Here is a 16393-nt window from a genome sequence, read left to right as displayed (position 1 = left end):
CATTATTATTTTAATTTATAAATATAAGTGAGCAAAGATAAAATAGTATTCTATAATTGGAGCATTCTCTCTATGCTATAAATCACTACAATAATATTGTAAAACTTTATATATTTTTTGTTTTTTTTTTCAGATTTTTCAGAAGATATTTTGAAAATTTACAATACACGATACACGTAGGGCGTAGGTATACGTATATTATGTACCTGCTCTAAGTATACAGTTAGTAGGTACTTAGTATGTAATATTAACTTTATTATTGCTACATAATGGTCTATACTCTATAGCTGTTGACAGATATTAATAATAAACTACTGATAAGTTTAATAAGTGTCACATCATAAACATAAAATAAAACAATATTTTTTATTAAAATTGAATATATTATCTATAGGTACCTCGCCTATTTATACAATCTGGTGGCGCGTGATAAGTATGGTTTAAAAATAAAAACAAACATAACCATTTACAAAAGTTATTTTAAATTTTATTACATTAGAATATAATACATAGAGATAACTCAAAGATTTCTCAAAATACGTACCTAATTAGAAATAGAAATTCAAATTATTCAGAATGGGTAGTTTAATTTGGTTTGGTCAAGAAAAACAACTTAAGACTAATATTTATAATTAATTAACAGGGCATTCTTTTACTCTACAGATTCCACTTATAAACTATTGCATTGAAACTTTTAAATCTATAGTGAAAACGAAATCCTTAGTTAAAGTACTTAAGATAATCTGTTTAACTAACTCCGTTTTAGTTTAAAGCTATAAGCACAGCAATTTACTCTTCAACTCTGTACCTACCTCTGTCTCATTCACTTTTAATTGAACGATATTTCACCAATTATACGTACCCTTTTACACATAATGTGCTATAATACCATACTCAAATAAATAAATTCTACCTAATATATAGCGAATTTTATTTACTCGTAAAATATATTGCATACTTCTAGAGCTCTGGTATAAACTATAAACATTGTTAAAAAGTAAATTTTATAAACAATTGTTAAACTCGTAAATATATTATTTTTTTTCTACAAAACTTTGTATTTCATTCACATAGTTTGTATTGGATTAATAATTATTTATTATCTATCATGACATCATGTTATAATTATTATCATAAACATTTTTAATTACAAAAAGTAAAATTAACGCTATTAAAATAAAATGTAAGTACACATTTATTTAAATACATTATACAGAATTTTTTTTAATTCGAACAATATACAGGTATATTAGGTATTTAGGTCATGCGAATGAACATATTTTATAATTAACTTCATACATTTTTCATTAATATAACTACTTAAGTCTTGAGACTCTAAAGACTATAGTTAATTTTGTTTTAACTGGACGTTAATAAACGTCTATACCAGAAATTAAATCTGCATGGACAATAATTATAAATGTTTTATACCCGGTTGCATGCAAAATTGATTATTATTTTAATAGGCCAACCATAAGTCACTTAATCATGTTTAAGGAACTATTAGCTCACTATTGATTCGTTAATGTTTAGTGATGAATGATGATTATATAATATGCGACCCAAAATTGTCTAGGCTTTTAGTTATATCTGACCTGCAGTGCCCACTATAATAATCACTAAATTACTTATAACTTATAAGATATAACATAATTGCATCAAGTATTATTACATATTAACTAATTACCAATATTCTTGAATGTCTATTTTTAAATAATCTATTAACGTTTTTGAAGTAGAGAGGAAGAGACTCTGCAATCTCACTAATTTCAATTACGCTTAAAAAGCATCCTTTTTAATATTTTCTGCAAAATATTCACTGGTACCCTTAAAACAAAGCAGAGACAAATCCAGAATGAAGGTATATAATTGTTATATTTATTTTTAGAAATAGCATATTATGTTGATACTCATTTCAAAGTATTAGAACACTGTGCAGCGTCTGTGCCGATGACATAATAACATATAATATGCAGTCCATGTAGGTAAGTATGTAGAAAAATATAGCGAATTCGTAACAAAATATTTATGTAAATTTTGAAGCATTAAGTTAAGTTAGGCATCAAATTGACGCCCATAGATAAGTATAAGTATATATTTATAATTATTTTAAGTTTCTGTTATATATACTTACTTACAATTTGAATGTATCTACCTATCATAAAATATATTTAAGTTTGTAAAGAATTTTCAAAATTATAAATATATTAATAGAACAGTGGTGTATTTAGATTTTTGTCTTGGAAAGAGACTAGAGAGTGAAGGGATATGGATTTATTCAATGGTCATAATGAACTTGAAAAGGGCATTTTTTTTTATTATACTTAATTATTAATATACTCGTGCAATAACAAATATTTATGATTTTACATCTATAAAGGTAAGACAAAATTTACTTTTATTTCTTTGAAACTTAGCTTCTTAATGACTTAATCTAGTGTTATAAGCCAATAACTATACGTGTGTTTTATAGCACTCGTCGCTATACGCTCCTCGGTACCATTGCTTTGCTCTGCAAAAAATCGAAAATATTTCTCAATTTGCTATGCAAATCCACCTCAAACCTAACAATGTACGCGACCAAATAGCTGTTTAGCATTGGTCGGTAGGTACCCTGTTAGCTGTTACTTTCTTGAGGTGGATTTGTAAAGCAAGTCACGGGATATTTTCGATTTGCGGAGCGAAACGATGGAACCGAGGAACGTAGCGACGAGTGCTGAAACACGCGTATTGTGTATAGTCATTGATAGTGAATAAACGGTGAAAAGGTCCCATCTTTGTTATGTTATTGGTTTTTATTTATATTTAATTCCAAAAAATATGAGTATTTTCACATTTTATACTTGTATATTAAAATATTAAAATATTGCACCCATTTAGGAAGTGCCAATTTAGAGAAACTATTAAAATGTATAAATGAATATGAATAACTAAGGTTTTAAGTTAAAATTCGTTTTTCATTACAATCATGATCGTGATAATATTACAATCATAACAATTATTTTTAAATCCATATTATATATTGTAAAATAAATTATCCTATGCGACATGTTTTATATTCAGCTATTATTTGTTTTGTTTTATTAAAAATATCAATCAATATTAATTGTTTTTTCTGTAAAATAATTACACTTTTTTTAAATTGATTTTTTATTCTTATGTGTTTGAATTTATGTTGGTGAAAATATTCTGGTAGCTCCTGTACTTATTGAAGGCGCAATATCTCATAATATATACTTGCCAACGGTTTGTGAAGGGACGGAAACAATCCCGGAAATCCACTCTTTTTTGGAAGAACATGGCTGATAAATTACCCTGCGGCCAGTCTTGAAGTTCTTCCGTGGTTTACTAGGGTTAATTCTGAGAGTCTATCCGAACCATCCAACTTGGTTTGCATATATCAACCAGGGGCGTATTTAAGGGTGGGGCCCATAGGGCCCGTGCCCCCCATTCTCCGTATTTTACACTTTTTATTTTTATTATTGAAAGTATTAGCCTCTTTACGCTCTCTGATTATTTGGTTATGAATAATATGAATGATGATAATATTTATTGAGATGAAAAATATGAGATATTTCATATCTCTAATGCCCCATTATGCTAATTTGAATTTTGAACTTTTTGTTTGTGCCCTCCCCATAAGATATTTCTAAATACGCCCCTGATATCAACTGCTAGTTATATTATCGTTTTAGGTTTAGTCATGTGTTTATTTAGATGAAATTCTATGTATAATATGAAATTTATACCTATCTAACATAGTGTAATATTATAACATAGTTTTTATATATTTCAATATACAGCCAGTTGTCGAATAATGCAGCTGGAATTCAATTTATTCCACTGACGTGGTATTAATTATAGATAATTATAATTTTAACATTTTGCAAAACTTTGTATAATCTATTAATGGAATTAAGTATGCCAAATTGTGGGGTTCTAGTGAATGAATAATTGTGGACTTATACCGATTACCGAAAAGTCTAATAGTCAATTGTAAATATTGTCATTCGTATTGTCGTCGTCACTCGGCGATTCATCCGATTTCCACCATGGTTTTTTTCGTGCTGAATTTACATTTTTGTTTTTTACCTACCAGTGTCTTGAATTTTATTGACTACTCTGTGTTACCCGGTTATTAACAGTGTCGCATTCGTCAGTCATCACAGTAATTAATAAGATTACCATGGCTACTAGAAAGGTGAGACTCATTGTTTTGTACCAAAATTAATATTATGAGTATAAAATAGAAAGTAGGACATTTGGTCCTCATTCTTATGTTAGGTTTCCAATATTTTGTACTTTTGTAGTTTCTGTACTTTGATAAGTGATAAAATAAATGTGCATTGGCCAATTGGTTGTGCTTCAAATGTAACATATTCCAATATGATTTCATGTACAACAACAATGAATGTAATTATTATTGAAATAGGATTTTTTTTGAAATTTTTAATCGAAACCTTCTGAAAAGCATTTCATTTGAAAAGATAATCACTATTACTAATATAATTTATAGATAGATATATACATGGCTATATTCATATTATTTTTATAATAATTAAGTTATTCCATAAAGAATGGTATAGCACTTATTTAACTAACTTTACTCTTTTCAATATTTAAGAGTACCTAGGTACCTACCTAAATACTTGAATTAATACACAATTATTATTGTATACCAATAGACACCAATTAATAGTTGTTGATTTAACTTTTCCCAATATTATTCAATTAGTCTAAATAGTTATAGCTATAATAGTATTTTTTATTTTATACTACCCAACATTGGTAGATATCTAATTATTTTTTTCCATTTTAGAATAGAGTAAATTGGGTTATCGTGATATTTTTTGACTCCAATGATTACAGTGTAGTACCAACAAAGTGGCTTGTCTAAGATGATTTGAATAATCTATTGAATAGTACAATACAGTTTTGTTTTGGCCACTCGTATAGACCGAGATACTCGTATTACTCAATTCAAATAGAAATTATGTAAATTTAATGCTAATTTTCTTTCAATTTTTATCACACTAGATAGATAAAAATCAAATTAAAAGTTTACTCCCAAGTCTATATGACGTATTATTATTAAGCCTAAAATGTAAATAACTTAATAAATTCAATTTAAAATATGATTGGGTAAATAAAAATACTGAGGATAAAATAAAACATTTACAGAATTTTAAAATTACCATAATATCTTTTATTAAATATAAGTACAAATAGAATACCTTACCTTAATTTAAAATATAACAAAAACTTGATGAACGTAGTTAAATAATTCAATATTCGACGGGAATTGTATTAAAAAAAATCGTCGGAATAACAGCGCTCACTTCTCGTGGCAATATCAACAGTGTAAGACTTAAGAATTTATATCTTTAAGCCTCATGACTTACGGAGACTGCTAAAAATGGTACATTTAAAAAACTATTAAGAAAATGAAAAACTTGAAACATTATACGAGCACGATAAATAAACGGCAAAAAATGTGGGACGTTTCAAATGATTATAAATTACTATAGATATATAAATTCGCCTGCGTAAATGATTTCACCAATTCGAATTTACATATTTACAAATTACAAGCTAAAAACTTTATTATAATAAAAACCATCATTAGTTTATTAGTCGGGAAATGAATAATAAACAATAATAAATTGTGTCGATAATAGAGTCGAGGATGACTCGACGATGAATACATCTGCTATACCCATGTACCTACTGGATAGCACGAGATATAATTGAAACAAAATACTAAATATGTATATACACGTCATACAGGGTAGTTATCGGATGGTCTACATCGTTTCAATATTTTTTTTTTAAATGTTTAATTGCATCAAAAATATTTGTAAAAATAAAAAAAAATAAAAATCACATCGATAAAAAATTTGAAATTTTTTCCCGGTCAGTTAGCGCGGCTAAATATTTAGTCCAAGACTATATAAAAAAAATTAAAAACCCTTTTTGACCGTTTACTATGTAGATCGCGACGAAGTGGTTTGCGTTTCAAAACAGAGTGTCAGAGAACCACCCTGTACCACATTACAGCTACCTACCTATTTTATTACATGCGCCTGGAATTATTAAAGTCTGCTGATGGAGTGGCAGAGTGCAGGACGTCGACCGGAACCGTCCCGCGGGGACGAATAAAAACGAAACAAACGCATAACACGGTCGACGGTGTTTTTAATTAGAGAAACGGTGGTGCGTACACGATTCGCAGACGGGGCGAAACGTCGGAGATGCGATGATGATACGCAACCGACATGACTCGTAATGATCACGACGACGATAATCATCATAATAATAATAATAATAATAATAGTAATATTCTAAATAATTATCATTATTATGATTGGCAGAAATGTTTTTCGCGGTAAACACTCCCCGGGGGTGGCTTGTAAAAGTTTTGAACTGGTCGAGGGACGCCGCCACTGACGCCGCGTCTTACTCTGCACACCGCCCGCGCTGCAGCGAACCGACCGAGTAAAACTGTTTTTTGTAAAGCGTTTGGAAGGCAGTAAGGCACGCTGTTGAACACAGATCGCGCCGACAAGAGAAATACCCGTCGGACCGAGCGAATATATTATTATTAAGATAAAAATAAAAAATCAATACCTACCGGCTACCCGCTGTATTCGGAACAACAACAAATTGCGACTATATCGCAATCATAATATTCACAATAATATTATAATATGGTTACCAAAAAATGCTTGTACTGCAGGCGTTATCAGATCGACGCGATGTCAAACCGTGTACAAGTGTTGTACAACAGTAATAATATTATAATGAAGGGCCCATGCGCTTTTCGACAAGTCGTCGCGAACAATAATAATTATAATAATTTAAACCGTGCGAATATCTTGGCATGTTTTTAGCCGCATTTAAATCGTACAACTAAGATCACGGGCTGTATAGTTCTACAACTCGAGAGGATTATTTAAAATTATTACCCACTATTATATTATTATTATTATTATTATTATTATTATTATTATTAATATCTATTTGTGAAATTTTTTTTTTAAAAGATTTTTTCCTGACATTTTTAGTGTGATATAACTGTCGCAACTGTAGGCAAATCCACGCGTTATAATATAATATATTACTTATAAATATTATAATAAAAAAATGTATCTATTTTAATTTTTGTAATCAGCAATCATGTAAAATTATAAAATTCATCAAATATCATTTGGCTGGGACATAGGGTTTGGTATTTTGATTTCATTCCAAAATTGAACTTTCAAACCAAAAAAAATTGTGACTAGTATGTTATACTTTTGATATTTTAGATTTTTCAAGTATTTTTACCAAGAAACAAACATTTTTTAATGGTTCATAAATCTAAAAAAAAAAATCTTAAATTAAAATTGTCTATAAATAGCACTAAATGACCCTAAATATTTTTAAAATTATATTATAAATTATAAAATACTAAGATCAATATTTTGTGCACATTTTAAGTCTGAATGACTAATCATTATTAAATTACAACAAAAATGACTGACCAAATTTTCCAGTTTTTCTTCATGTCATGAACTTAATACTTTTGAATTTTAACCGCCTTAAGCTGTAAAGTACCGAATAAATCAAATTTTTTAGCAATACCACTCCTAAAGTTAGACTGAAGCATTATGTGACAATGGCATATTGACCCATTAAAAAAAAAACTCATTGGTAATCCAACACATTCATAACTCCAATCTAACATGACTTTTTAGTACCTAGTAAGTTTAAAAAATTATTTTATATTTTATTGTTATTTATTACAATGTAGATTACTTCTGTGGCAATTTAGTATACAAAGTAGTCCAGCTGCTTTATACTCTATTTATAATATATTTAGCGATTCCTTAATCCTTATTATACACATAAGTCATACAATATTATAGTAGTACATTCAGTTATGTACATAAACGTACACAGAAGGTAGTCAGAATAGGCTAATAACTTCTCAGTGAACTCAAGTTTTAGTTGTACACGAATAATACAAAATATACTTAATATGCACACCTATTTTTTTTATAAGTGGTATGTTTGTAACCAAAACAAAATTAATTGAATAATAATTTATATTTTGGAAATTGAGAAACAAAAATGTATGTAATTATTATCAAACGTATTAATAATCTTTATTATCTCGATATTAGATGGTAAATCAAAAACAAATGCCCACTATCACTTATCATTATGAATTACAACAATTATTATTAATAATAAACTAAAATAGGATAATTTACTATTTCCTAACACAAATTGTAGTAGCAAATGTTTATTTCCAACCAATTATTTAAAAATAATTATGGTCTGTTTACAAAAATCAAAATATGTATACAATTTACTAATCAGTCCATGCAGTTTATTATAATAACTTAACATACACAATTTGTATTAAAAATAATTGTTTTGATAATTAGTAATTACCATTTAAAAATTAGATTTTTTTGAATGTAACATTTATGTTGCCAAGGGATTTGCATGAATGGAAACATATTGTATTTTCACATCAGTTAAAGGTTTAAAATTTTTTGAATTTACTGGTAGTTTTTCTAGTTCATCTAAAGTTTCAAATCCATCGATTACTCTAAAAAAATTATAATATTAGTCTAGAGAACAATTGACATTAAATGTCGTATTACCTTCCAAAAACTGTATATTTTAAATCCAGATTTGGTTGAGCAGCATATGTAATGAAAAACTGGCTACCATTAGTGTTGGGCCCATTATTAGCCATTGATACAGTTCCTCGTTCTTTATGCTAATATTTTAATAAAACATTATTAATTTTATTACTTGATTTTTTGAAACTAAAAAATTAAGATATGATTACTTTTAAATTTTCTTTGAATTCATCTTCAAACTTTCGACCCCAAATTGATGAACCCCCTTTACCCGTATGTGTTGGATCACCAGTTTGAACAATGAATCCTTTGATGTTACGGTGAAATAAAGACCCATTATAATAGTCGCTAGCACATAATGCTAAAAAGTTCTGATTTCAAATAATAATATTAATTAAAGATATATTTAAATACTAAGAAATATAAAAATACATAACTATACATTTACCTCCGTAGTTTTTGGACATTCTTCACAGAATACTTCAATTTTTATATCACCGACATCTGTATGTAAGGTCACAGACTAAAATATAATAATTTCTGATTACCAAATAAATAATAATAAAATAAATACAGGCAGTCTTTGGGTTATTTTCAATTACTCTTATTAATACATTGTTTTAATCCACTGTGTAATACCGCGATGTATTCTTTTAATATAATAATGTATAAATAGCACGCAATGTTTTAAATAATTAAGAAGAAAAAATAACCACGATTTATAATGCACTTATTGGCTTATTGGTCTAGAATTAAACAAAAATTTTATTAATCCACAAACAGGCCTGTGATGATGATTGACTTACCATAATTCATAGAAGACGAATACAATTCTTGGACAACATAAACGTATCTTTCAGACAAGTAAATACAAATTACAAAAAATTTAAAGAAAAGTAAATTAAAATTATATTAACATGGTACCTAGCAAATAGAATTTAATATTCTATTTTGTTTTTGTTTACAGTATCCGAATATTGTGATTACTATAGAATATTTACAACCGTGATAAGCATTTAGCAAAATTCGACTATCTGTGATAAGAAAATATCAGTGGTCCTCAACAATTTATTATTATTGCTGCTTAAACTAAACTTTATTATTGTTTATGACTTGTGATTTGTTTATCTACTAATTGGCAATTGCCTATTTAATAATTTGATTTTAAAAACTGGACCATTTTTTCTTTGTATCCAAATTTAATGCTATGTCTTATAATATACAATTCATAATCTTATAGTCATAGCCATGATAAATAACGTTTTGTACTTGTGTCGAATCTTCATACATGCTCCCATTTTTCCTTCAAATTATTTAGATTTTTATTTCTTGAGAGTGTCCAATGGTGATACAACTTTACAAATTTATTTTTTTTTAATTACAAAAAACCTGTTTTATTATAAGATTGTTAAGTAGATGATTTTTTTCAAAACACTGATGAATCAAAAGAAAAATTTAAACGAGTATTTTCTAAGTTATTATATAAATAATATTCATTAAAAATACTTTTACTATACTTTAACAAATTTAATATTCAATCTAGCAATTATTATACTTGGGCGATTTCAATAAATCATAAAATGTTGGTATATTAATCATAAAAGCTATACTTTTAAAATTACATCCCCTATTATACTTGATTGTATTTTAATTTTAAAAGGTACCCAAATCAATATTATCATAAGTTATCGACCTAATAATTTACAAAAAAAAAAAGGATGGTTCTCATAAGAAAAAAAAAGTTAGTATATCAAAAAAACATTTAGTATAAAACAACAAAAATGATATATAAAAATCTGGCTCACGAGTTCACCTAGTTTTACTGAACGTGAAAATATGGAAAAAAAATTTTCCCAAGCTAGTAGTTGGCATCATCATAGAAGTGCTGTGACTTGTCATCTGGTCAAGCATTTTCATCCGTGGACCACTTACTGAACAAATGAAAACCATTGCTGTAAATACTATTTAATATTGTTGTTATTATTCAGTCTACATTGTTATAAAATATGTAATATTAGACACAAAAAATGTTTTTATTGGTATACTAAAATCTATAATAAGTAATACATATTGAGTATTATTATTAAGTATAAGGAAAATGTAACAAATGTAAATATATAATAGGCATATCAACGAATAATTTATATTTAATATCATAACATTTTTAAACGTTAAATAAAATTTAAAAATATTAAAACTTACTGTAACATAGAATATATCTATAAAGTAAATGAAGAAAAATCTAAATCTTTAATTAATAAAATGTTTAAGAGAATATTTAGCATAACATTTGGCACATAAAAATAAAGTACAGGAATAATTATTACAACATTTTTGTAAGCACATTCAGCATTTTGATTAAAACTCAATATAACGAATAAGCAAACTATTACATTTCAGTAACAAATATAATATATTCAGACAATTTTATTCAAGTAATTCTGGATGTTTTGAATAAATTTCCTCAATAATACAAACATCTTGGTTTTTTGTACAAGAACTATCATCTACAAGAATTTCTTGAAGGCATTTGTTCAGATATGATAATTTATGTCTTTGGTTTAAATATTCTGTATTAAAAATTATATTCTTACAAAGTTCTAAGTAAGAAGTACGAGCCTAGACACAATAAAACAAAACAATAATTAATTATTGACCAACAATTATAATCTTAGCTATAAACAAAAAATTTGTTTTATTCATTACCATTTCTTCAGACGGAACATTCAATAATTGACGTATAATAAAATCAACTAAAACCTCTACGTCATTAATATACAAGAGTTTAGCAGTTTTTGAGTCAGCAAGAATGTCATTTAACATTTTTTCAACAGAATTTTTAGGCTTTTTCTTCAATTTTAAAACTTGTACCGGATCTTCTATTAAAATATATATTGTATTAATATATATGCATTTATGGTCATAAATTAAATAACATTATAGATAGATAATTATCTTGCAATCATTGCTTATTATTTTAATTTGGATTTGGCTTATAAATGACAAATTGAGAAAAGAGCAGAAGAACAATGAGTATCTACTCGTCTCCAGCAACTGTGTGATACTAGTGAATCAAACTCAAATTAAAATAATGAATAATCAAAATTGCATTGATATTGCGTATAAATTGTGTTATTAAACTTATGTGTGGTTAATATATTATAACTGCCGTTGTAAGACAATTATTATACTTACTTTCAAGAATAAGTAAAATCATTAAATTTTCAGTAAGTACTTTAGCATTTTTTCTCAGAGCCAGTCCTTTTAAAGTTATGTTTGATTCAATTTCTGAAAATTGAAGATTATAAGACAATAATAAATTTATCATGCATTCAATCTTTTTTTCATCATAGGAAGATTTCTGTTGATTGTCCTCTATATCACTTAGTATTTTGGTAACAAAGTCTACATTCATAAATTCTGGAAAATTCAATATCATTTATTAGAAGCTTTGTAAATGAATTTTGAATTAAATATTTTACCAAAACAAGAAATCGGTAAAGTCTCTCCAACTGATAAGATGAGCGTTAGAAATTCAGCAAGAATGACTTGTTTGCTTAAATCATCTTTGTTATTTTGCATATCTCTAAACATAAACATTTGTTTTAAATTTTTAACATAAATCAGTAGGTATACAATATATTTATATGAACAAACAATAATATAAACAATACATAAATATTAAATAGTAAATTTTCATTGACAATGCTTAAACATCATCAATATTCTATATTAACTTTAATAGTGTAATTATATTATGTAAACATGACCCAGAAAAAATTATATGATTGTGGTAATTGAAATGCAGTATTGTTAAATGAGTATATTAGTATTATGAGGTATATGGTAAAATAAATAAGATTTAGTTTGCCACATAAAATTGTTTATGTCCTTATAGCTATTGATCTAAGAAGAAGTAATGAATAATGATACTTATAATTATTTTACTATTACATATAATACAGTAAATATATATACATTGGGGTCATCAATTAATATTTTTGTAGGGCCATAATAGAAATCTGGGAAACTTTAATAGGTTATAAAAATTCAAAGAACTTATTTTTTGCATTATATTATTATAAAGTTATAAATAATGATTTTTTTTTTTTTTCTGTGAACTGAATAAAATATGTGAACTGCCATTTAATTACCCCTGACATACAGCAAAATCAAAGCAATTATATAATTTTAATATTTTTTATTAAACTTAAAATGAAAAACATTATCAGTATTTATACATTGATTATTAGTACAATACTTTAATTTTTCTACTATTTAAGAGTATTTTTTAACTATAATATTTTATACACTCATGATTTTCATGCTAATAGAAATATCATAAAAAAAAGCAACATCAAAATACAAAGAATATTCTTAACTTTAAATTTAATAATTAGTCAATTCACTCTATAATACTAAATTACTAACTGGATATAAATATCTCTTGTTAGTATGGGCCAGAGAAAGAAAACTAATGGGAACATATTATTAAAACTAAATAATTCAATAAAATTATTAATTAATGATTAGAAATTAACTAATGCATAGTTTGTTTAAGTATAATAGTATACATTAAATATTTACTAAAAAAATAATAAAAGTATACCTTGCTAATTCCATTGGTAATATGGAATTAATAATAATTTCAACCACAACAAAATTGAGTTTACATAGTTCTGAAAAAATGTCAAGCAAATGTTTTTGAATCACCCATCGTAATTCCATTTGGTAATATTCTAATAAATTATTAATTGATGTATATTGATCGATTTTTAAAACATGATTTATGATCATTGGATCTGCATTTTTCTGAGATAAAAAAATAAATAAAAATAATTATTAAATAAAATTTGCGTTATTAATTTTGTGATTACTATAATTACAACAATTATTATCAATCTCATTGTTTCCAATCATTCTAATTATTTAAAAATAAGAAAAAAATGCTAACCATATTTAGAACTTTTTTAAACTCTTTTATATGTCACTGCTCAATACTCAAGTACATTTTAATGATCAATAATTTACTACTCTAATATTCTAATTTTTAAAGAAAAAAAAAAATTATCATTTGTATTATTTTAAAAAGTTTTAACAATTTTTACTAATTCTAGTTCAAAATTGGTTAACAAAAATACACGTTTCAAATAAAACATAAAAATATTTGATAATGATCTTCAATATAAATCATAAATATTATATAATTATCATAAAATAATTATTTAATGGAATAAATAGAAAATATCAGCCTACACATATTATTTTTTTTTTAAATTACTATTGATATAATATTGTATAATATATATTTTATCTTAATAATAAATAAAAATAATTTATTACCAAGATACTTATGAGCTCTATCAAACAGTCTTCAATTTGAACATGATCATCAAATAGTTGCCATGAACGTTGTTGCGAATCTTCTTTAACTGATGTTAGGTATTCCAATATCTGTTGCATACATTTTCCATCCTTGGTATTTTCTAAACATTCTACAGGCAATGTTTCACTTGTAGGTGGAAAAGTATCAATAATTTCACGTATACTATTGAGACTAGGTTTAGATGATTCATCGACTAGATTTGACAAATGTTGAATCACAACAGAGACAGCTAGTTGAGAAAAATTGTAAGACAATCCTGTATGATTTCTTACCTAAAACAAGAAAATAAATATTTATTTATGTAAAACTAAAATTTTCTCAAAGGATTTTGAAATATAACAATTTACTTAAACGCCTTAAACTAACAATCATTAAACATTATTGTATTGCACATAATGTTAATTTTCATAACTTTGTCTTTGGATTTGCATTTTTTTAATGCTTAATAGTAATGTAACTTTTAAGTTTTAACATTTGTAATAAATAACATAAATATTAATGTTATAGATACATTAGATACTGATAATAATACAGACTAAAAATCTCATTGGACTTAGAGAACTATTTTATTTTAATTTATATTATGTAGAAATAAATAACCAAAAATTAAATATATTTAAAATTAAAACATACTTGCTGCACAACTTCATAAATATCTGGAATAGTTATCTCTTTTAATTTATTTGAAACACCTAAATTATTTTTAGTTTCATTTAATATTTGTTCACATTCTTCAGATTGATTACCCTGAAAACATAATAAAAAGATTAAGTTTATATATTCTTTCATTTACAATTATACATGTAACTTACCTAGTAAGTACCTGGATTAACCAGTATTATTTAAATAATTAAATTTAAAAATATAAAGAAAACAGTAATGCTCGAAGTAATACCTTATCAACAGTTTTACATTGTATTGGTGTAATTGGTGTATCCAATGTATTATAAGAAGATTTCTGTTTAAATTTCTTTTGTCGTCTCAATAATGATTCGTATAACTTATAAGTATCAGAAAAATTATCATTTACATCAAGTTTTTGTTGAACTGTTGATAGACATTTGTCTAAAAATTGTAATACATGAGTACCCTTTACCTGAAAACATTTAAATAATTAATTAAACATATAATTAACAATAGTTAATTTACTTACATAAATGGTTTTGACATAACTATAAGGTACGTATCCTATATCACCAGTATCGTTGATAACTAAACACCAACTCTTTTTATCAGCAACATCTCGATAAATGAAAAATTCATCATTAACTTTAAAATCCAGTGTTCTTTCTGATGAAGTATCTTTGTAATCATATAATGCTTGAAGCATTTCATAATCTAATCAATATATTAAATTAATTTTTCTTATTTATAATTATTTGTGATAGTAATAATATTTATTTTTACTAAGGGTGGTCTGCTGATTAGGCAGTACCAATTCTAACTTAATTTTTCAACATATTAACCAAAAATTTTAATTAACTGCATTAATTATTAATTTAGATTACTAATAAAAAATAATTAGGTGCCTATCAACTATTTTTTTTTTGCAGAAGAATGTAAAGATAGAAAAAAATTTTAAACTGTAATTTATATAATTTTTTAAACCACTTTTGTAGTATTTTGAACAAGTATTAGTGACATTATATGAAGTAATACATTTTGTAATCAAATTCTATGTCATAGAAACTAAAATAAATTGCAAACTTTTTAATTTTGCTAGAAAAAAACTTAAAAATAAAACATTACATTGATAGCTGTAGTTACTATTTTTATCTAAAATAGAATTCCAAAATATTATTATCCAGTACTACTCATTAAAGCCATAAAACACAGGAGACATTAAAAATATTCATTATTAATTCTATAATCGTAAACTAATATATTATTAAATAACATGTAAACAATAATACTGAACACTAAATAGATTTTTGTTCATAAAAACAATTAAAACTAAATGTGTAGACGAGCATATCAGATGGTTTTAAGGCAGGAATAATGTTTATTAATTATAATTTTGTCCGTAGCTTACTGCTTTCTGATGTATCGTTCATTTTTGTCCTCAACGAAATATGATATTATTATAAATCATTAAATTATTATGGGTTGAAGATATTTTAGCGACAGTCATAGACAAAACGTTTTTTTTTTTTTAAATAATATCATGAGAAAAATATGTAATAAGTAACAGATCGATTGTGAGTACTGAGTTGGGTTGCGTTCCCGTAATGACCTATAACATGATGAATATCATATATTTTCTATTGATAGAAATATCGCAGACAAGTAAGTAGTCACTATTAGTCCCTCTGATGTAGATCCGCCGCTAACTTGACGCAAGAGAATATGATTGCGAGATTAAAATTTAAAA

General features: G+C 25.8%; 2 protein-coding genes across 2 annotated transcripts; both read right to left on the bottom strand.

Moving 5' to 3' along the window:
• Positions 1 to 8426: 8426 nt before the first annotated feature.
• LOC112602974 (peptidyl-prolyl cis-trans isomerase-like 3) lies at positions 8427 to 9598 on the bottom strand. Its single transcript, XM_025351365.1, has 5 exons — positions 9443 to 9598; positions 9085 to 9159; positions 8846 to 9007; positions 8655 to 8773; positions 8427 to 8599 (listed from the first exon to the last, which is right to left on the bottom strand). The coding sequence occupies exons 1-5, from the start codon at positions 9443 to 9445 to the stop codon at positions 8473 to 8475; spliced, it is 486 nt and encodes a 161-aa protein (XP_025207150.1). The 5' UTR covers positions 9446 to 9598; the 3' UTR covers positions 8427 to 8472.
• A 1326-nt stretch (positions 9599 to 10924) lies between these two features.
• Positions 10925 to 16240, bottom strand: LOC112602951 (NCK-interacting protein with SH3 domain). Its single transcript, XM_025351327.1, has 10 exons — positions 16055 to 16240; positions 15176 to 15360; positions 14918 to 15118; positions 14656 to 14769; positions 13980 to 14294; positions 13246 to 13448; positions 12119 to 12222; positions 11832 to 12056; positions 11343 to 11515; positions 10925 to 11255 (listed from the first exon to the last, which is right to left on the bottom strand). Exons 1-10 carry the CDS (start codon positions 16074 to 16076, stop codon positions 11064 to 11066), a joined length of 1734 nt encoding a protein of 577 aa, XP_025207112.1. The 5' UTR covers positions 16077 to 16240; the 3' UTR covers positions 10925 to 11063.
• Positions 16241 to 16393: the final 153 nt, after the last annotated feature.

This window comes from Melanaphis sacchari, unplaced genomic scaffold (assembly GCF_002803265.2).
Source record: "Melanaphis sacchari strain LSU unplaced genomic scaffold, SCAv2.0 Contig92_pilon_pilon, whole genome shotgun sequence".
In the NCBI taxonomy this organism is placed as follows: Eukaryota; Metazoa; Arthropoda; class Insecta; order Hemiptera; family Aphididae; genus Melanaphis; species Melanaphis sacchari.
Note: the sequence above shows the minus strand (reverse complement) of the source record. Positions and strands in the feature narration are given on the sequence as shown.